Source organism: Castanea sativa, chromosome 1, assembly GCF_040712315.1.
Source record: "Castanea sativa cultivar Marrone di Chiusa Pesio chromosome 1, ASM4071231v1".
Classification (NCBI taxonomy): Eukaryota; Viridiplantae; Streptophyta; class Magnoliopsida; order Fagales; family Fagaceae; genus Castanea; species Castanea sativa.
The window spans coordinates 19,686,916-19,709,177 of record NC_134013.1 but is presented as its reverse complement, the minus strand read 5'-3'; the positions used below and the strand labels follow the sequence as shown (position 1 = coordinate 19,709,177).

At 35.7% G+C, this 22,262-nt stretch overlaps 2 protein-coding genes across 3 annotated transcripts; both read right to left on the bottom strand.

Annotated features, from left to right (window-relative positions):
- Window positions 1-898: 898 nt before the first annotated feature.
- Window positions 899-4,293, bottom strand: LOC142621976 (cytochrome b561, DM13 and DOMON domain-containing protein At5g54830). Its single transcript, XM_075795377.1, has one exon. The coding sequence runs from the start codon at window positions 4,005-4,007 to the stop codon at window positions 1,323-1,325; it is 2,685 nt and encodes an 894-aa protein (XP_075651492.1). The 5' UTR covers window positions 4,008-4,293; the 3' UTR covers window positions 899-1,322.
- An 11,939-nt stretch (window positions 4,294-16,232) lies between these two features.
- Window positions 16,233-17,915, bottom strand: LOC142613161 (putative CCR4-associated factor 1 homolog 7). Of its 2 annotated transcripts, none has more exons than XM_075785382.1 (3): window positions 17,698-17,915; window positions 17,515-17,585; window positions 16,233-17,412 (listed from the first exon to the last, which is right to left on the bottom strand). In XM_075785382.1, exon 3 carries the CDS (start codon window positions 17,276-17,278, stop codon window positions 16,454-16,456), a length of 825 nt encoding a protein of 274 aa, XP_075641497.1. In that variant the 5' UTR covers window positions 17,279-17,412; window positions 17,515-17,585; window positions 17,698-17,915; the 3' UTR covers window positions 16,233-16,453. The 2 variants fall into 2 exon arrangements, with proteins under 2 accessions (XP_075641497.1, XP_075641504.1); XM_075785389.1 differs by having other exon boundaries at window positions 16,233-17,330; window positions 17,698-17,891.
- Between the last annotated feature and the right edge of the window lie 4,347 nt (window positions 17,916-22,262).

The following is a 22,262-nucleotide window of genomic DNA, read 5'->3' as shown; positions in this document are numbered from 1 at the left end:
CGGTGAAAGAAAGCGAAAGAAAAAAGTTACTTGGAGCAGGTAAGGAAATCTAGTCCAAAATCTTGAGTGTCTGCAATCTGCGCTGACTTTCTGCTGAAGAATCTGGCAATGACACACTTATTGACCTCCCTTAAGCCTCTAGCCTGTAGTTTAGTATACTATGTTGTTTGACCTCTCTAAAAGCATTTTATTACACCACAAACATAGAGGCAAAAACTCTCTTTTTCTATATATAGTAGGATATCAAATCTTGGTCAAATTGAATACCATGGGGAAAAAAATCTCAGTCAAATATCTTCTGGTATTGTATCTTCGATTTATAAATTTTTCTTTCAAAATAAGAAAACTTTCCAGATCCCATGATAATTACATCATTTTAACTTACAAACAAGTCATCCCATCTGGGGATCACTTCCAAAGTCCACTAAAAAATTTCATATTTCTGTCCAAGTAATTCACAAGGCAATATAAATTAGATAAGGCTTATGTCCAATACTCTAGTACACTAAACGGATAAGAAAGTCACACGTGACGAAGATGAGACTGACACATGGTCAATTTTAGACACAAGTCATATTCGTGTTTGGATCATTGTTGCATTTGTGTCTAGAAGAACGCTGGAAGCAAGCCAAATCCAAATAAATACTGCAGGAGCACATACATATTCCCTGATGGCAAATATTGTAAATGCCACAGGTCGTACATCTAACTAAAAATTGGAGGATTCAATTGGAGGGGATATTATCTCTAGTCTTATTACACTTGCAACAAATAATAAAAAAAATTCTCTTGTGGCAACAGTAGCAACCAAAACCAAAAAACATACAGAAGCTTGACCTACAGGAATACCATTTATTATCAACTAAATTTCAATTTCTAGTAGAATGCAATGGCAATGCCTATAAAACATTAAGTATCATTGGTTAGCATCTCATAATATACAGCAACAACAACTTTCATTTTAGCTAAAGAAACTATAGCTTTCAAAGGTGTGAAAATGACACCCCCTAAATCTTAACATACAGAAGCTAAACTAATCCACATTGCAAAGAAACTCTGCTCTCAATTAATGAGAAAGAGAGAGAGAATGATAAAACCTTCCACTGTGTTGAGATGTATGAGTATACAAAATACATGTTGCAGGGTTATTATCTTCAAGATGAACGTTTGAAAGCAAATATAGTGAATACTGAGTAACCCCCTCACACTGCAAAAACCTTTCATGCAAATGAACAAGCCGGCTATCCTGTGTATGAGTAACAACAATATCAAAACTGGTGCGGAGTGGTGGCTGTATGCCAAAAAGTAATTTTCTAACATATCTATCTGCTCACAGGTTCTAATTGAACTTCCATTCTTCCAGATTCTTGCGACTCCTTTTCTGCTAGAGTTCCGGTTGGGCTTAGAAGATCATGAGAATCATCTTCATCAAGGTTACCCAACACCCAATTGCTTCTTCCGAAAATTCTCTCCCTCCTCCGACGTTTTTCACGGAATTCCAGATACACGATTATCAATGCACCAACCAAGAACCAAACTATTAAAGCCCAATTAAGTCCATGAACATTTTCACTACCATATCTTTCTCCTAAATGCTTCATTCCACTGACGAGTGCTGCAATACCGGCAACAATGGCAGATCTGCCCAAAATGACATGGCCATACTCCCAAAGAAGCCTTTCCGAGGTAACCTCCTCCCCGTTATCTGGTTTTTTAGGCCTTAGGTACGCATTCACTGGTTGTACAAAAGCCAAAACAATTGCTGTAATTCCAAGCTTAACATGTAATGAACTAACATAGAATCCCCTAAGCTCAGCCACTGCAAAAAGAAGGCCAAGGAAGACAATTGCCAAACCAGAGTACTGCAAGTAAACATGAATCTGGTACCAACCATCACCCTTAACATGCTTTAGGTACCTAGCTGCCAATATTCCACCAGGAAGCAAAATGCCCCAAGCCAGAAACATCATAAACCCATGTACAGCCAATACTGGTCGTAAATCCTCTTCTGCCTCTGCAGAACCACGCATAAGCTGCACCCTAATAGGCCTGCTACTTGTGACAGAATGCATATTTCTCTCACTAAGACTCTCATTTGACCATTTAGCACCCATTGCCCAAATAACTTTAAGAGGTGTTGTGGGATCAATAATGTTCTTACACTCCGGCCTTTCATGACCATGACCACAAGACAGAGGTTTCAAGGGACGTGTGAATTCCAGAGTGATGATACCACCCTCTGACTTGCACCTCACGTATGTCAAATTCTCACTAGTCGGATGCACGCTCACTGCTTCCTTTCCATCAATCCAATACGTGTTTACCCGCCCTACCCCGTCCTCACCCATCCAACCCACATAAGCATAGCTATTTATCATTCCAATACCAAATCCAATTGCAAGATAACCACTTTTCTTCTCGCCACGAGCTGCAATTGATATTGATTCCTCCGACAAAGTCCAAAAGAATGTAACTTGCTGATCATCCAAAACAACACTATTATTATACATATCAGGCAGACCCCCATCAACCACCTCCACTCTCCACCCCATTTTCTCTTGATACAAAGACTGATAGTAAACTTGATCAGGCGTATTCCTATCCGGCGCCCACGTTAATTCCATTGGACTCGCTTGAACTCCCTCAGCATTCGGCCCCCCTGCATAAATCGTCTCATTCAAACCCCTCAATGTAGCATTCCCACCAATTGAATCCGAAGTGATATAAAAAGAAACATCATGTCCAGCTTGAATTGAAAACTTAACCGGCACCCCACGCTCAACTCTCAACACCGGAGCCTCCTTCTTGTTAATGTAAAACACTTTAGCCGGGTTAGGAGGGTTCGGGTAATGCAATGCAGGACCGGACACAACCACGAGCGGAGCATTAGCATCCGCAATAATTAAGTCCTGATCTTCCTTATCCTCTGGATTCAAAGGACCCAAACAATCATCAACTGGGTCTGATACATTAAACACAAAATGCCCATAAAACCCACCATGATTTTGAGGAAGATAGTAAGGTCTCAAAGTATCAGGTGGCCTCATAGGCCCAACTGCCCAAATCACCGTTAAATTCTCAGTATGATTCACCGGCAAATCATACTTGTCATCAACCGAATTTAACGGTCTCCGATACCGAATAAACGAGACCCCATCAGTTCTATGCCCATAAACCAACTTGGTATTGTTGACGAGGCCAACCGGGTCGGATCCTTCGTAAATGGTATCGGGGCAAACGCCTTGTACGACCCCGTCTTTGTTGGTCACGCACTCGCTGTAGTTCGTGATGTAATAGTCGTCCACAAACGGCGTGCCGTCCTCTTTGAAGCCCGCCACCGCCACGTCGGATTTGATCATGGGCTGCGAGGTCGAGTTCGGGTTGGCCCACCCGAAAGCCATGTAGTCCGTGATCACGGTCGCCGCTTCCAACCCGATATCGATGGAGTCCACGTCAGCATTCAAAGTCCACCGAATCCTGTACCTCTCGCTCAACACCTTGCAATTCTCGAACATGGTCGGCTCGGTATTGTTGCGAGAACTCGGGTTCGAGTCGGGCGGCGGCGACCCGGCAGCAGGGACGTCGAGGACGACGTGGCCGAAATCGGAGGCGGTGGGGCGGTCCCAAACGGAGAGGACTTGGATCCGATCCCAGGTGACGTTGCTTCTCAAATGCACGACGAAGGTGGCGTTGGTGTAGGTGTCGTTTAGGGTTTGGTCCGAAACGACGAAGCCGTTGGCGGTGAGGGTGGCGAAGTCGGGCGCGACGGAGCCCCACCAGTGGACATTGGATCCGGGTAGCATGTCCAATTGGGAGACCCGGAAAGAGAAATCGTCTAGGATTGTTAAGGCGCCGCGGAGCTGGTGCTGGACCATTTTGAACTCGGATCGGAGGCCCACGAGGGGGCTGGTTTTGGAGCAGGGGGGATTCGGATCCGCATGGCAAAGGAGGAGGAGGAGGAGGAGGAGGAGAAAGAGAAACCCGAGGAAGATGGGTTTCTGAGGCATGAGATCCCGGATCTGGTACTGGGTATGATCCGAATTTCGAATCAAATAGTTGAGAGGGAATGATATGATTACCCCGGTGGGTTGACGAAGGAGAACTGAGGTGTCGCCGTCGCCCGTCGATGAGAATTGAAATGAGGCGAGGAATGCGTTCTGCGTGGGGCGGTTCTATTTGTTTTTACTTTCTCAATTGTTAAGTGAAGAAGCCGCGTTGTTCTTGGGGCTGGCTTAGGAAGCAAGAGACAATTTCATTTGGAATTGGGAAGAGACATGGAAGCTGTCCAACATTATGCCTTTTTTTCTTTTTCATTTTATAAATAATTTTCTCCTCCTAGGAAGAAACAGTTTGTTTTCTTCTAGTCTAGGTTCTTACACATTTTATTAATGTTTCACTAATTATAGAAATATAAATTTTATAATATAAAAAATTAAGGTAAAAATGCAAAACACACTAAACATTTAGGGGTATTTGGTGGTTGTTTAAGTTATGTTGTTTTGGTGTTTTTAGTATACGTGTGGGTAAAAATATGTATGAAAATATATATAATGTTGTTTAAAATGTGTTTAAACATACCTGCCAAACTCCCCTTAGTATTTATTAGCGGCTGAAATCACCCATCCTATTAGTTTATAAAACAATAAAAGTTCTTCAATTAACACAATAAAATTTCACAATAGTCTCCCATCAAGCAAAATTATTAGTCTTCCTTGGGTCAAAATAAAAATTATTTTATTTTATTCTAAAAAAATATTATACTAAGACCTCCCATAATTCAAAATTTGATTGTGAAATTTTTTTAGGTGGGGTGTCATTTTCTATACATTTTTTGTCAAATGATTGCATTTGAATGATTACATCCTCATTTATGGGATTCTCAACAAAAGTAATAATAAGATATCTCATTCAGTAATCTTTGGAATTTTTAAATAATTATAAATATATTATTTAGATCATCAATTATATCGCTATTAATGTGGAAATTTAGAAGGAAAAAAAAAACTAAAATGTTTCGAGCAATATATTGAGTTTACCTATTGATGCATTAAGAATATTAAAAATCACTAAACCAATAAAATAAATTAGTCACCGTGAAAAATATCGGCCAGTATTTCAAATATTAATAAAATTTTATATTGAAATCTCATTTCTTCTAGAAAAAAAAGTCATTTTTCAAAAAGTATTTTTGTAAAATTATCTCATTTTTTAATGTTTCATAGCAATCTTGAATGAGTTAAAAAAGATCTTCTAACTTCTCTTATTTAGCTTATTGTGGGATAAAATTATTTATAAAAAAATCAGTGAAAAACAATTTCTATAAATAAGTCATATTTTTTAAGTTGACCAAAGATACTCTTCCTTTGACTACTACGAATCACTAAAAATACAGAAAAATATCTTTACACAAGCATTTCCATTGAAGCAAACAAAAACATTTTATTTCATTATATTTGTATAAAATTACTCCAATTTGACCAAAATTTAATACTCTTATTATTATTAATATAACTGTAAAGACCAGGACCAAAGATCATGCACAAGCCCAACAGCCCAAAAGAGATCCAATAATCCAAGGCCCAAAACAATGAATTTGTAGAGAGGGAACCAAACAACAAAGATTCTAACGTTCCGATGAATTCACCAAAATCAACCATACATTCTCAGACTTTTTCTCTCCCAAGAACTGGCCTCCTCTTTTTTCATTTCCTCCTCTCCTATTTATACTCCTTGCTCTTGCTATCTCATCCCTTCATCTCTCACCTTGCTAACCTCATTTGCTGACATTTGTCCATTCCCTTGTAGTCAGTAATGGAAAGAAGTTTTGGTGTCGTGCCGTGCCTTATACTGTTCAGGTCACCTCCACATTAATGCAACAGATAAAGCTGATGCTCCCTATTCAATGCGGCCAGAAAGCTTGGTGTAGAGCATTCAATGCGGCGTTCACAGTTACCTACCCTCAATCCAGATATTTCCAATACCTTTCTAATGCATTCCTGATTTACCCTTTGTATTTCTCCGAGTAATCCTACGTCCACATCCTCAGACCCTTGGGTCTTCGACTTTTGTCCTCCTTATCATACCTTTTATTCCTTAAGCTTCACATATGATCCTCGGGTCCTCGGGTCCTTAGGTCCCCACAATAACCATTTGCTCTGCCAAATTATATTATTATAATTGACAATATAATTATCAATGTGGGGTCAATGGGCCCAAGAATATGTGTTGGGCTAGAGGCTCAATTCAAGGACACTAAATGGTCCGAGGATGTGGGAATATCAGCCCAAGAGGCAATGCTGATGGATAAAGAGGCGATGTCTAATTAAGGTTGTCCAAGAAGGTGGTCCAATGAAGAGTATGTCCTTGGCTAGTTAAAGCCGATGTAGGAAAGGGTTGTCCGATGTCCAAAGGCGATATTCTAGGAGATCCTATAAGTAAGGGTAGGCCTGGTGGATGCACGAGATAAGAAGAAGAGTTATGAAATATCTAAGGTAAATCTGTTACCACCGCATTGAATGCTTTGCAACTACCTCTCTGGTCGCATTAATGGGGAAATGATGCCTGAGTATCAGGGTTACAGCTACCTCCAAAGACTTCAGGGATGAACTGATGGGACAGGTATCTAAGCTGATAATCTGATCCATAAGTGGAGGATGAAGAGAAGAAGAAGTATTATATAAAAAGAGGAGGAAACAATGAGGAAATGGGATCAAAGAAGGGAAAGAGAAAACATTGTAGACATTGAGATTAAAAATTGTAATATGATTTAGTCCAAGTCCAGAGTAAAATATAAAATCCAGTCTCTTTGGCTTGCATCCGAGGACAATTTCTGTCATATAAACTACCCCATGTGCATGATGTTGTAGGCTAGCCCATTGTCTTTGTTATTTAAAATCACTAAAACCTAGATTTCAAGCCCACTCTTTACAAATTCATTGTATTGGGCTTTTTGGGCCTATCCCAACCTGAATTTTGGGTTTGGGTGCAAATGATGTCTTTACAATCAAAATCAATAATTTTTAATTCTAGTTTCTCAAGACAAAAACAAACAAACAAAAAAATAATTCCAAGTTTAATCATTTGCATCAACTTATATATATATATATATATATATATATATATATATATATATATATATATTAAAATGACAATGACTTTTATTCGTTCATAATCTGTTATTATAATGGAAAACAGAAAAATATACATTCTTCAAGCGAAATAATTAATGACCTCTTCATTCTTTTTGGCAGTACTAACAGGAAATAACAGTTAAATGTGCACTAACAAAAGAATAAACCTAAACTTGCACAAATCAAAGAAATTAATTTATTCATATTCTTGAATTATTTTCATTGAACTACTTTTAAGGTTATATGTATATTAGGTGCTATCTGCATTAGGGTAGGCATGGACTGTGGCAAAGGGCAAGTGGCGTAATGAGGGTAACAGAACATGGCCAGCATTACATGACACCAACCACAAGAATAATTAATCATGTTTTAAAATTTAAACAATACAAAGAATAAAATTGAAGTCATTTCCATTGCATAAAGTATTACTTCGTGGCCAAGCCTTTTCTTTGAGAAGCTTTTATTAATGGCTTATGAACTATGAAGTGGGCATCATCTGTCCTTTCTCTTTACAACAAAATATCCTTCTTCGCACCAACATTAATTAAAATATTGTAATAATGATTCCATTTTTTCTTGTTGGAATATGCCAGAGCCTACAAATCCCAATCATGGATTAATAATGATGATAGTGGAAATACTTGTAGCAGATCGAGCATTGCACAATAGTTATAAAATAAAATAAAAATACATCAGAATGGTCAAATGAATTTGGAAATATGTGAAAAGGTTTGACTCAAATATCATTTTTATTTGGTGAGTTTTGTATTGTTTGGACTCTTTGGTCTTCTCGCTTTTGTATCTCAGCTTTAGACTTTTAAAATGGAAGAATGGAATGTCCTTCTCAATTTGCATTTCTTTTCCTAGTGTTCTACATATCACTCTAGCTCTTCTAGGTTTACAAAATCATTTCGACTACGGGTCTATTTGGATACAGCTGAAAACTGAAAAACATTATAGTAAAATAATTTTTTAATGCGTAAAAAATACTGTTCACGCCTAAAATCATTGTTCATCGGCCTAAAATCACTATTTATGGCCAATGAACAGTGACAAGTGCACGTCCAGCAAAAAAAAAAAAAAAGGGCTGAAACGCAAACGCACTGCGTTTCAGCCCAATCCAAACCCATCTTACGTATTCTTGTAGGAAAAAGCTTCACATTTTGTCCTAACCAACTCTTAAAATCTCTGCCGTATGCAATTTTGGTGTTGGCGTGTGAGTGTATTCCCTTATCTCATCCCCTTCCCCTATATGTGTGTGTGTGTTTGTGTTTGTCGAAAAAAAAAAATATACTCAGTGTTGTTGAGTCGTCCCACATCGGTAAGGTGTGATATTGAGAAGGGGTTTATCACTTGCTCCGCGACACTAACTGCCGCATGCAGTTTTGGTGTTAGCGTGTAAGTGTATTCTATTATCTCATCCATTTCCTCTCTATATGTTTGTGTGTGTGTGTGTGTGTTTCTCAAAAAAAAAAAATTTCTTAAAATCTCTCACATTAATCTATGTATAATTATGTAAAATTCATTTATAACTACAGTAATTATGTAAATTTATACTGGCAATTTGACATTATTTAAAAGGGAAAAAGTGAATAGTTGTTATTGCTTGTAAAGAAAGAAAGACAATTTTAAAAAATCTAGAAAATTTAATATTTTAATAAAACGTACTATAAAATAGAAAAAGTAAGTTATTATTCTAAAATAAGCACACCAAAAAAATAAAATAAAATAAATTACCAGCTTATGCGAATTTGCAAATGCTCTTTAGACGTAGATGAAATTTTAGAAAAATAACTAGAACTTTTCTAGAACACTTCACTTGCCAACTTGGTTGGGAATTTTTTTTTTCAATTTATAATTTTTCCGATACTTGCACAACTAGGGTAAATGATTTTATAAAAAAATTAAAAATTAAAAATTAAAAAAGACCGAACCCGACTTTTGAGCGTCCATAAATTTTAAGAGGTTTGTTTAATCAAAAGTACTCTTTTGAAGTTAAAGAATAGTTAGAATTTGTTCACATAAATTTTTTGCTTCAGTTAGAGTATTCCTTTTAATGTTAAGGCAAGCTTAGAATTTTATTCAACCAAAGAGAGAGAGCAAGTGAGTCACTCCATGCAACCGCTCCCTCACGGTATTTTATGAGGGAGAACACTGCAATCTTTTGCTTTTTTGTAACAACCTTCCTAAAGACTATCTTGGTCCATTTAACACCAAAAATGTTTATCTACGAAGGGTAAGGTCTCCATCAAGTGCTTCTATACATTGGACAAAATATGAGGTAAACACGCGTCGTGCCCATGTTATGTCTAGTGTAAGAAAACTTGAACAAGCCAAACCCACCTACAAATCAGGCTTCAACTTATACATGGCAATGGGTTGTTGTCCCATTTTGAAAACTCAGAGCCATGTCTATATTTTAAGAGGAATCCAAGGATCGGCCAAAATGGGTATTTACCCTTAATTTGAAAACTATCTAGTAAAATGCCTCTGTTTTGAAAATATTTAGCAAAAGGCCTCTGTTTTTTAAGCTCAATTTTAATATAATCGAGTTATAGGTGAAAGTCGACGTTAGCAATGTCGAGTTCTATACATATTTTGCCACTTAATTTTTTTTGAAAATTTAAGTAAAACTCGACATTGTTAATGTTGATTTTTACTCATAGAACTCAATTTTAAGGATATCGAGTTTTACACAGAACTCGATTTTTTTAAAATTGAGTTTCAAAACAGGGACACTTTACTAAATAGTTTATTTTTTTTATAAAAAAACATTTTGTTACATGTTTTAAAAATTAGGGGTAAATACTCATCCCCCCCCCCCCCCAAGGATCCGAGCATGCTTAGAGCATCATATTAGTGGTGCCAAAAACTAAAATTTAGCATTAAAATAATATAAATAATATAGTAAAATAATATATCTACTATAATAAACAACTACAACCAAAAGGGAAGCAAAAATAAAAGTTATTTTTAAAAAAAAAAATCATGCCCAAAAGACAAGAGTTAAAAAAAAAATCTCGCCTATAGTTAAAAGTTAAAAGACTATCTTGGCCCATTTAACACCAAAGATGTTTATCTACAAAGGGTAAGACCTCCATCAAGTGCTCCTATACATTGGACAAAATATTAGGTAAACACGCGTTGTGCCCATGTTATATCCAGTGTAAGAGAACTTCAACAAGCCAAACCCACCTACAAATCAGGCTTCAACTTATCCATGGCAATGGGTTGTTGTCCCAACTTGAAAACTCAGAGCCATGATTATATTTTAAGAGGAATCCAAGGATCGGCCAAAATGGGTATTTACCCTTAATTTGAAAACTATCTAGTAAAATGCCTCTGTTTTGAAAATATTTAGCAAAAGGCCTCTGTTTTTTAAGCTCGATTTTAATATAATCGAGTTATATGTGAAACTCGACGTTAGCAATGTCGAGTTCTATGCATATTTTGCCACTTTAATTTTTTTGAAAATTTAAGTAAAACTCGACATTGTTAATGTTGATTTCTACCCATAGAACTCAATTTTAAGGATATTAAGTTTTACACAGAACTCGATTTTGTTAAAATTGAGTTTCAAAACAGGGCACTTTACTAAATAGTTTTTTTTTTTTTTTTTAAACATTTTGTTACATGTTTTAAAAATTAGGGGTAAATACTCATTCCCCCCCCCCCCCCCCAAGGATCCAAGCATGCTTAGAGCATCATATTAGTGGTGCCAAAAACTAACGCTCCGTTTGTTTCAACAATGATGTTTTCTAGAAAATGAATTATTTTCTAAAAAGTATTTTCTATAAAACTATCTTATTTTTCAATGTTTGGTAGCAACTTTAAATGAGTTGAAAAACAACCTCCTAACTTCCCTTATTTAGTTTGCTGTGAGATAGAGTTGTTTTCCAAAAAAATTTAATGGAAAACAATCTCCAAAAATAAGTCATACTTTTTATGTTGACCAAAGATAGTTTTCCTTTTACTCATTTTTTTTTATGCTACCAAACACTGGAAAACAAGGAAAACTATTTTTACACAAGGTTTTCCATTGAAACAAACGGAGCGTAAAATTTAGCATTAAAATAATATAAATAATATAGTAAAATAATATATCTACTATAATAAACAACTACAACCAAAAGGGAAGCAAAAACAAAAGTTATTTCAAAAAAATCATGCCCAAAAAACAAAAGTAAAAAAAATAAAAAAAATCGCCTATAGTTAAAAGTGAAAAGACTATCTTGGCCCATTTAACACCTAAGATGTTTATCTACAAAGGGTAAGGCCTCCTATACATTGGACAAATATATGAGGCAAACACGTGTCGTGCCCATGTTATGTCCAGTGTAAGAGAACTTCAACAAGCCAAACCCACCTACAAATCAGGCTTTAACTTATCCATGGCAATGGGTTGTTGTCCCATTTTGAAAACTCAGAGCCATGTCTATATTTTAAGAGGAATCCAAGGATCGGCCAAAATGGGTATTTACCCCTAATTTGAAAACTATCTAGTAAAATGCCTCTATTTTGAAAATATTTAGCAAAAGGCCTCTGTTTTTTAAGCTCGATTTTAATATAATCGAGTTATAGGTGAAACTCGACATTAGCAATGTCGAGTTCTATGCATATCTTGCCACTTAAATTTTTTTGAAAATTTAAGTAAAACTCGACATTGTTAATGTTGATTTCTATTCATAGAACTCAATTTTAAGGATATCGAGTTTTACATAGAACTCGATTTTATTAAAATTGAGTTTCAAAATAGGGACACTTTACTAAATAGTTTTTTTTTTTTTTTAACATTTTGTTACATGTTTTAAAAATTAGGGGTAAATACTCATTCACCCCCCCCCCCCCCGGGGGCGGGATCCGAGCATGCTTAGAGCATCATATTAGTGTTGCCAAAAACTAAAATTTAGCATTAAAATAATATAAATAATACAGTAAAATAATATATCTACTATAATAAACAACTACAAACAAAAGGGAAGCAAAAACAAAAGTTATTTAAAAAAAATCATGCCCAAAAAACAAAAGTAAAAAAACAATCTCGCCTGTAGTTTTTTATTTTTTCAAGAATGTCGCCTCTAGTTAAACCAAAAAAAAATACTCATAAAAAAGAAAAAAGAAAAAAAACAATCACACACAGCCCAGGAAAGCAAAAGCAAAAAAAAAAAAAAAAAGAGAGGCAACCAGCAGGTATCTAATACGTAATCTGAGCTAGGAACTGATGTGTATATATATATATATATATTTTTTTTTTTTCTTTAACATTTGAGCTACAATACACACGCAAAAAAATAACTGTACACTGTAGCTCAACAGCAAAAAATTAAAACTTAATTTGTGAAGAAAATTGAAAACATGCAAAAAACTGTTTTCAGTTTCTAATTTTCAAAAGTCATTGAAAATACGCATTTAATTTAATAAATCTGTCTTATTTAATAAGTTAGTATTAGAATTCAAATCCTAATAGCAACATATTTTAGTATTTTCTATTTTTTTCTTCAAAAATTTATTTTTTTTAATTTCAACTAATCAAACATGTTTTTTTATTTAAAAATACAAGAAAATTATTTTTTCTTAATTTTCTCCATAACAAGATTTTAAAAATAAAAAATAAAAAATAAAAATTGTTACCGAACATAACCTCTGTTTTTTTTTTTTTCTATTGATGCAGTCTACTTTTGTTACGTTATATTTATTTCTTAAATTTAGCATTTTGACAATTTGCCTCCAATGATAACATACTCTTCCTAGTCATGCCTAGGAAGAAACACACTTCTCTCACAATAATGTCATATATTCCGAGATTCCATATCTGCATGCAAAACTCTGACTGCAACAGGGTTCCAGGCAGCCAACTATTAACATAATTGCTGAATCTTTTATCTTCTGATGATGTTTGTCTCCCGAAGCGATTACATCCTCTGCAATATCTTTCATTGTTAGATAGCATCTGTTTTTTAGCCCAAGTCGTGGTAAAGATAGAACATGATGACAGTCAAAAGTAAGACACAACAAAGAACCTGAGACATTACCCAGTTATTGGCTTATTGCAAGAAATGCGGAATCTCTTTCTTGGGAAAATAAAAATTTTAAAAGCAAGCAAAGAAAGAAGGAGAGAGAGAACAAAAGGAGACTGCTTCTTCAACATCCATCAGATGCATTTATACTTTCTGAAAGTGTCACTGAAAATAAAACAGAAAATCCAAATGTTGATGTCAGCCAATACTTCATAATTGGTTGCCAGAACATTGCAAATATGCGCCTTTTTTTTACACAAACACACAAAAGTACAAAACAAGGGAAGCGTACAGATACAAGTTGATAGGCCTCTGGCATTGACCCTAGCAAATTGGGTAAACTGGGAATTGCATGAGCCTCATTGTGCATTGATTTATGCACTTTTTTCAATCAAAATAAAGTGTCCATAACACTGTTGCTTTTATCAGTGCCCAATGCTTCTGCTTCAGTTGAAAGGAGGGAGCCTGAAAAGAAAGATTGGTGCTACTCAAAGCTTCCCACCAACCAGATACCATCCACTGTTATTCCTGCATCCAAGCTCTAAGAAAACTTATTCCTTCAACATGATCCAGGTAACCTTGCCCTAGGAAAAACACTTCAGAATATAATTAATAAATTGATTATGCTAGGAAATAACATAAAAACCAGCAAACATTTTGCAATGCATGTACAAGAAAAGTGATGCAATCTTGAGGTTCCCAGACAACATAAGAGCAAATCACCCAATATCAAAGATGAAACAACAGTATTGAGAAATCAATTCGGTTTCATGCTAGGACAATCTATGTGAAACTATTTTCTTACTTAGACATCTTATGGAAAAATATAGAGAACTTTGAAAAGATCTCTACATGATTTTTATTGACCAAGATAATGAATGATAGGGTAGCTAGAGCAGATATGTAGTGAGTTTTAGAAAAGGAGTTCTTCTAAAATATACTAACTGGATTAAGGAAATGTATTATAATGGAGCAGTATTTAGTGTGAGAACAAGTGGATGTATCACAAGTGAGTTTTTCTACCACTATAATTTTGCAACAAGCATCAAGAATCAACATTAAGTCCATAACTTGTTGCACTAATTATGGAAGAGCTCACTGAATTGATTCAAGATGAATTACCTGTGTATGCTTTTTGCAGGTGATATAATTTAAGTTGATGAAACTAGAAGTAAAGTTAATGTCAAATTAGAATTTGAAGAGATGCAATAGAATCTAAACACTTTCAGCTGAGTAGGACTAATATAGAGTATATGAAATATAAATTTCGTAAAAGTAGAAAACAAAGATTATGGGAATGTAACACTTAATGGTCAAGAGATACCAGAGAGTGACTGCTTTCAATGTCTTGAATCAATAATTTAAGGATGGAGAGATTGAAGAGGATGTGAATCATATGATAAGCATTTGGTGGATGAAGTGGAGAAACATGTAGGAGTATTGTGGAGTCATAAAATGTATCAAGTTAAAAGAAAAGTTTACAATTATAAGACCAACTATGCTCTATAATACTGAATGTTGGGCTATTAAGAAGCAAGGAAAGATATGATTAGTATGAAATGTTAATGGATTAGTAGAAATACAAGGGAAGATATGATTCAAAAATTCGCTAAGAGATATAGGTGTCCCCTATTGATGAAAGGATGAGGGAGTCCCTTGTTATGGTTTGGTCATGTGCTACACAGAGCAATTAATGCACCAATGAGAAAAGGTGGGTTTATTAAATTTGAGGGTAGGAAACAAAAAAGGGTAGAGGAAAGCCTTAAAAAAAACACATTAGTAGAAGTAGTAAAAAAGGATGTCAATTAAAAAGGCACAAGTCTGAATAGGATAGAATAGCAAAAAAGAATCCATATTACCAACCCGATTTAGTCTGTTAGATCAATAGCCAACCCCATAGTGGCATGGATGTTGTTTTTGTACACTATAAAAGTAATACACACCAGTAAAAAAAAGAAAATTGCACATAAATTACAACATGGGATACAACAAAACTGAATCATAGCAGATGCAGCTAAACTGCTGCCTCCAAGTGGAGTAGATAAACACAAATGATGTCTGATTAAAGAATAAGGTGCATTCCTACATAATTGCAACATTAACAGTCTAAATTCTCCATAAAGCGATAGAAAATAACAGCCTGGTTTATTTCAATGAAAGAAAATACAAAACACAAATATTCATCAATTAACTTGCAGTGATAGAAGTAAAACACGAACATTCATCAATAAATTTCCAATAGAACAAAAGGAAGATGAGGACATTGCAATTTCATACCTGGGGGATACGGTGCAAAATTAACCATCTGGTTGATGACAATTTAGTTGAAGAAAACTGTACACACATCTCTGGTAATATATGTCCTCCTAATCTCTTCGTACTGTTCAATCTATGCCACCTCCGAGCCTTCTTGACAAATCCTTCAAATAGGATAAAAAAAGAGCATATGCACACATGTGCACAATAAGGAAGATATGATCATTGCACACCTTGAGGATAAGGTGTGCAATGACCAGAACCCACTTCAATTCATGAGTATTTGCAGAAGCAAACTGCATGCACTACCTCTAATAACAAATATCATCCTACTCTCCCTCTTTCCACACCTTCCAGGCCTTCCCCATCTTCCAGAAAGGATCACTCTGGCAGATACAGACACGGGTTGTGCATGTGTTATAGTAAGGAAGGAAACTTCCAAAACAAAACTTCACTACCTTTACAATGTAATTTATTGAGAATATATGTTAAAAGGTTAGAGGAAACCTTAGGAAGTAAGCATTGGAAGAAGGAAAAAAAAAGCCTCAATGACAATTAGATAAAAAAATAAACATCTTGATTAACAGGGACTACAAAATCAAGAAATGGGGTCCATTGATTTTAAAATTAATATCTAAATCAAAATAAGTTAACTCTTTATCAACTATGATTGAGGGAGTTCGATAGGAAGTTATCACAAGGAAAAGCTCTCAACTCCATATGGATATCCCATGAGTTAAATATACATACTAATGCAATGACCTAAACAGTAAGAACGATAGAGACACAATCAATAGGTGATAATAAAGAAAAAGAAACTCAGCAGAAGTAAATAACCATCATAAGTTTTTATTCAAAGTCTAACTGCACCAATGTACACGCAACTCAAGCTACAAAAACCGGTTAAGGTTTCAGTTACAAAGCAAGCAAAGAAGACAAAGTTACGACTAAATTGACAATTTTTTGCCAGTTTACAAAGAGAACTGATAGTCTCACACTTAAGTAGTCTACAAATATTCATCAATCTTTCTTATCCCCAATTATTTCCTTTCAATTAGTACTCTGTCCATTCTCGACACCAAGACCATATAAAACACCAGCGTATTTCTCTGTAGATCCACTGAAGAAGGTTTCCCTCAACTTCCTAAACGTAGAAGCTGTCAGCAAACTATCAGAACCTGCTTGATGACACACACCAACTCTCTCCACGTCCAACAACTCTGCAAGCTTGTTCAACCCACCATGAAGGCTGTTGCAAAACTTCATCAAATGCTTGATATCATACACCGTGGGGAAATACATATTGATCAAATCAAAGAACCCCGCTTGCGTATCAGGCAGACTCCGGCATGTCAACAGCTTAAGCAAGTACCCAAAATCATACCCACTATGGAAAGTAACCCATTGCACACCATCGTTCAACACAATCCCGGACGACATCAAAAGCTCACCAAACCGATTCACATCAATCCCCTTTTCATTATTCTTCTTGAAATCAATCCCACACTGGTGCAACAACTCAATTGAATCGCTGGCGAAGATATCCTCACTTATATTAAACTCGCGGAAATTGAATTGCCAGATGCAAAACTTGTCAGTCCCGCAAGTGGGAAGATTCCCATTTTCGTCTGAGAAAGTGAGACCCAATTGGATCAACTTCAACATGTCAACATTGTCTTTCAAAGTTTGATAATTATAGTCATTAATATTCTTAAAAGTCCCAACGGGTCGAAGAACCACGCCGGGAAACTCAGTGTCCATAGCAATAAAATTATAATTATCCACAACTTCGCGGATCAGAGAAAACTCTTCTTCCAAATTATCATTCCAAACCTCCCTGATTTGAATCGAATCCCCTTTCGGTAAAATCGACATTTCCAATGTTTCAATTCAGGCAACAGGATGGGAAACACTATCAAACCCAGATCTGAAAACACAAAAAGTTTTGTTCTTTTGCCTAAGTTCAAAGCTTTGCAAAAAAACGACAGCGTTTTTTGCTTCAGACAGATCTAGAACATACCAAAGAGAATAACAGTAAATCCATAAATTCTTATTCTTTAAACAAAAGAAAAAAAGAAAAAAAGAAGGATTCAGATGAAACCCCAAAAAACCTGAACTGGGTTTGGTTACTTGCAAATCAGAGTCTCCAAAAACGACAGCGTTTTTGGTGGTTCCACTAGATCTGAAACAAACAAAACAAACATAAGCAAAAACAAAAACAAAAAACCAAAGTATAGAACTAGTTTGAACAGTTTTATTAATCTTCACAAAGAAAACAAAGTGAGAGATCTGACCTTGGAAAAGTAAAAGATGGGGTTTGGAAAAAAACAGATCTAGAAGTTGGTAGCGGAAGTGATGATAATATGATGGGGGGTGGTGGGAAGCGAACTCTCTAGGTCAACGAACCAGAGAGAGGGGAAAATGGGGGGGGTGGGGTGGTGTTGGGTTTGAGACCTTTTACTGGGGTGGTGTGGTCTGTGGTGTGATGTGCGTGCTGTGGTGCCTTCTTATTTCTTTCTTTACCAAGTGGGGGGCGAGCGAAAGTGATGTTGCCTAGGAATGGGTCAAACGATGCCGTTTCTCTCTCTCTCTCTCTCTCTCATGCATCATATTCTGATTTTTTTTCCATCCATTGTGTCCACTTAATAAGTGCTAGTTTAAGGAATTTTTATTATGATTATTTTTTAGATAGTCTCACTTTTAACTTATGATGTTTGCTCTTAATCATTAGATCAAGATGTTAAACAATTTTTAGTGTACATGAATCGTTTTTTGTTATAAGTGAAAATTGAACCAAAATATCTTATTAAACCATGAAAATTTTATCAATTGAGTTACTAAGAATTTTTATTAAACTAATAAAAATTAGTTAAATTCTCCCTGTCAGAATATTTGAATATATGGGCATGTATTAAACACATAACTTGTCGTCACATTATTATTTGACCGAATCACATACACGTGAATGGTTTTGTTAAGTTGTCACATAATTGGAGGGGAGATTGGTAAATTATATATCCATTTGGGTCTCAAAGCAAAAATTGATTCGGGTCTTTTAGCTTCGTTCGGACTTTGGATTGGAGTCTCTCACTCATCATTGCGTTGGCTTTGGCAAATTCTTTTTCAAATTTTATTAGCACATAATAAAACACCAATCTAAAATTTTGTCAGATTTGTTTGAGCTGTAAACATGTCAGCAATCAGCATCACTCTCTCTCTCTAATCTCTATAGGTTCTTCCTGTTTTTTTTTTTTTTAACTAAAATATAATTGAATAGAAAAGAAGTAGTTTGTTTGTTTGATTTAAAAAAAAAAAATGATATATGATAAATTAAGCAGGTTCGTAGCACATGATTGGATAAAGATTGGAAGGAGCATGATCTATTCTCTCCATATAATGGGCTCTGCATTTGACCAATTTTAACATGACAAGTCATAGCACCAATCCCTCGTTTCGGTTTTCACCATTCCTCATGAGAGAATAAAATGAACATCGAGTACACACAATTTCCTTGACCATATCATACCCATGAACAACAAGTACAAGTTACAAAATTCTCTTTATTTATTTTTTGTCTTTCTAAAATTTTAAAAGTAGGTCTCTATCAATATCAAAGACTTGGCCATACCCTTATTAGGCCTAAGATGGAAATGCATTTTGATTTTACAGGAATCGTCGTGGATGCGATGAATGTGATGTCTTGTCGCAATCAGATTCATGAATTTTCGTATTTTGGTTCAACACGGAGGACTGTTATTACCAAATGTGATGGCTTTCCCAATTCTCACAGCTGGTTGACATAGTTGCAACCTATTGTATCGTGACATGTAGTGGACGGATGCCAAAAACACTAATGATTACCACTTCCAAAACAAAAATTATTAGGAAGACCTGTTTGATTACTCTCATAATACTTTATATTTAATGGATCTATTTTATATAAGGGAAAGGTTTTGCTGGCACACTAGTATGCAAACTATACTAGTATATATTGATGTACTAACTTTAGTAATTTGATTTAATAAAATTACACTTAATCCCTCTTAACAATATAATTGATTCTTTTAGAGGCCATAAAAAAAAGTTATAGATCTAAAATCTATAACAAAATTAATAAGCTAAAAAAAATTAACCCAATAACAAAAATGACGAATAGTAAAGATAAAAATAATTAATCCCAATCAATTAATTTTACCCAAATCAAAAATGGATGGAGGAGGTAACGATCCAAGCAACATAAAGCTTTAGAGAGTAGAATCCAAATTCTAAAACTTTAAAGTGTAAAATCTAAAAATTCATAAACTTTAGGGGTATAGTTTGCAATTTAGCCTTAAAATAATATTAATAGCTCATTAAAATAATAATTAAAAAAACAACCACCACAAAATTCTTTTGCAACCAACCACAGCCACAACCTACCACACACACACACACACACACACATAAATAAATAAATAACACTACATCACCACCAACAACAACCAATCCCTACCACCGCCACTCTAGCCATGATAACCCACCACCATAGCTAATCCCACAAAATCCATAGCCAAAATCAACGATCTTGTTCAGTTATAAACTTACTCGTCTCTGTCGTTCATATGTCCAACCCATATACAATTCCAACTTGTAAACCACTGAAATCTCATGTCTTCATCCGCAAAATGTTAATTGAAGTCACCAATAAATCAAATTGGTCGAGAAAGTCTCATTGTCTTGAAGAATGGAGGGCCGCAAATGGAGGATGGGAGAGAAAAGGGCTTAGGCAACTAGCTAAAGAGGAGAGAGAGAAAGGTTAGGGTGATTGAGATTTAAGAGTACATAAACGCTTGCATATGATTTCATATGGAATTGCTTGAGAGTACATAAACGCCTTATAGCTCTTGATATGATAGGGGGGTCTTTCATGTGATTGAATATTTACAACAATGACATTTTTAACTTTCATGGTAAAGGGAAAACCATCGCTTATAAGGTAAACTACACATCAATAGTTTAGACCAATGCTTCCACCGTTGTTGGGCTTTCCCTTTATGGCCCTATCAATCCATTAAGATTTACTTTTACCTCTTTCAATTGCTCGTCTTAGGGATTAAGATCAAGTGCAATACCTAATGGATGGTTGAGATTGAAATTTGGAAAAAAAAAAAAAAAAGATTTCAATCTCAACCATTGAATAAAAAAAGTTGAAAAATAGTTTAAAGAAGTTAAAAAGTTAAAGTTAAAAAATAAGAATGGTAAAAATTTATGTGAGAGAGAGTAGGGTAATTGCACCATGTGCAATACTTAGGGTATTACACTGTATCCAAATCCCTCATCCTAGTATGTAGAGGGTTCAATCTTATTTGGAATTTTAAGGCTAGTCATTAAACTTTATGCTCATCATGTCATTTTACAACTTGAACCTTGGGGACGAGCATTGGTTAACCACGAGGACAAGCACTAGTTAACCTTGGGGACGAGCATCAACCATGGGAGGCGCATGAAGTTAAATATCACAAAGGGAAGAAAGCAAACTGGGCACAGGTTATGAGGAAGATGAAAGGAGAAGGGTGTAGAACCTATCCCCTCCGCATTAAATGCAAGACAACTACTCCTCTAGCCGCATTAATGAAAAAATGACCATGAACAGTGGTGGCACAGCTTAAATTGTAGGGTAGAAATTTACTAGTATGTTCCGAATGAGATAGAAGTCCAAAGAATGCAATCTCAGCCCTCCAAGTGTAGTGTTAAGATAATCTATGTGTAAATATAAAAGAAAAAGGAAGATCCCTATAGGTAGGAGGGCTTTGGTAAGAGAAAACTGATGGTTTAAAGAAAAAGTAACACGCACATATATAACAAACCATTCGCGGACCAGATCGAGGATCCTTTTCTCTTCATAATTTCTAGTCTTAATCATCTTATTGGTGTCTTATCTTGTTGTGATTAACTCTAATCAGTATAGTGATCAATATCCACCCCTATTTTCTAAGAAATCTATCGAATTGGGCTTATTGGGCCATTGTCTAGGTCATGCTTGGGTCATGGTTCAATCTGTGCCCTTACAATTGGCACCATTTGTGGGAATATTCAGCATACCTGAGTTAGTTTAGTCATGGTGGGTTTAGAGGAGTCAGTAAAGTCAACGTTAAGATCATTTTGTGAATCTTGAATGAAGAAGAGATCATGAGGTTAGCGTTCACACGACTCATACTAGTAAGAGTCATTTTAGGAGTAGGAGTCATGTGTCTCACGGGGAGGATACTAAGAACATGCAGAGGGAGATAGATCACTTACGTAGGAAGTTACATCGGAGACAGAGAAGAGGGCCGCCATCAAGCATAGTTTCTCCATCTGATGATGATGATAGTTATAGACTCCGATCAAGAATTCCCCTTAGTGAGTCTTTCTCCTAAAAGGAAGAGCGCCATCATAGGCAAAAGAGTAGAAGCTCGACCTACAAGGGCTTGGGGAAAGATGCTATGAGCAGGGTTTTGCGCCAAATTTCAAAGTCTCCGTTCCCTAGGAGAATTGATAGGGCAAATCTGCCTCGGTGGTTCACACAACCCACATTTACCATGTATAATGGTGGAACGGACCCGATGGAGCACGTTAACCATTTTAACTAAAGAATGGTTGTACACTTGAGGAATGAGGACTTGCTATGCAAGGTGTTCCCTTCTAGCTTGGTGCCGGTCGCGATGAGGTGGTTCGACGGTTTGGGGGAGGGATTAATCAACTCCTTTCAAGAGCTTACTAGAGCCTTTGGCGCCCGATTTGTCACTTGTAGTAGAGTTCCTCATCCCCTAGACTCTTTGCTATCTATGACTATGAGAGAGGGTGAAACTCTAAGAACTTACTCGAATAAGTATTGGGA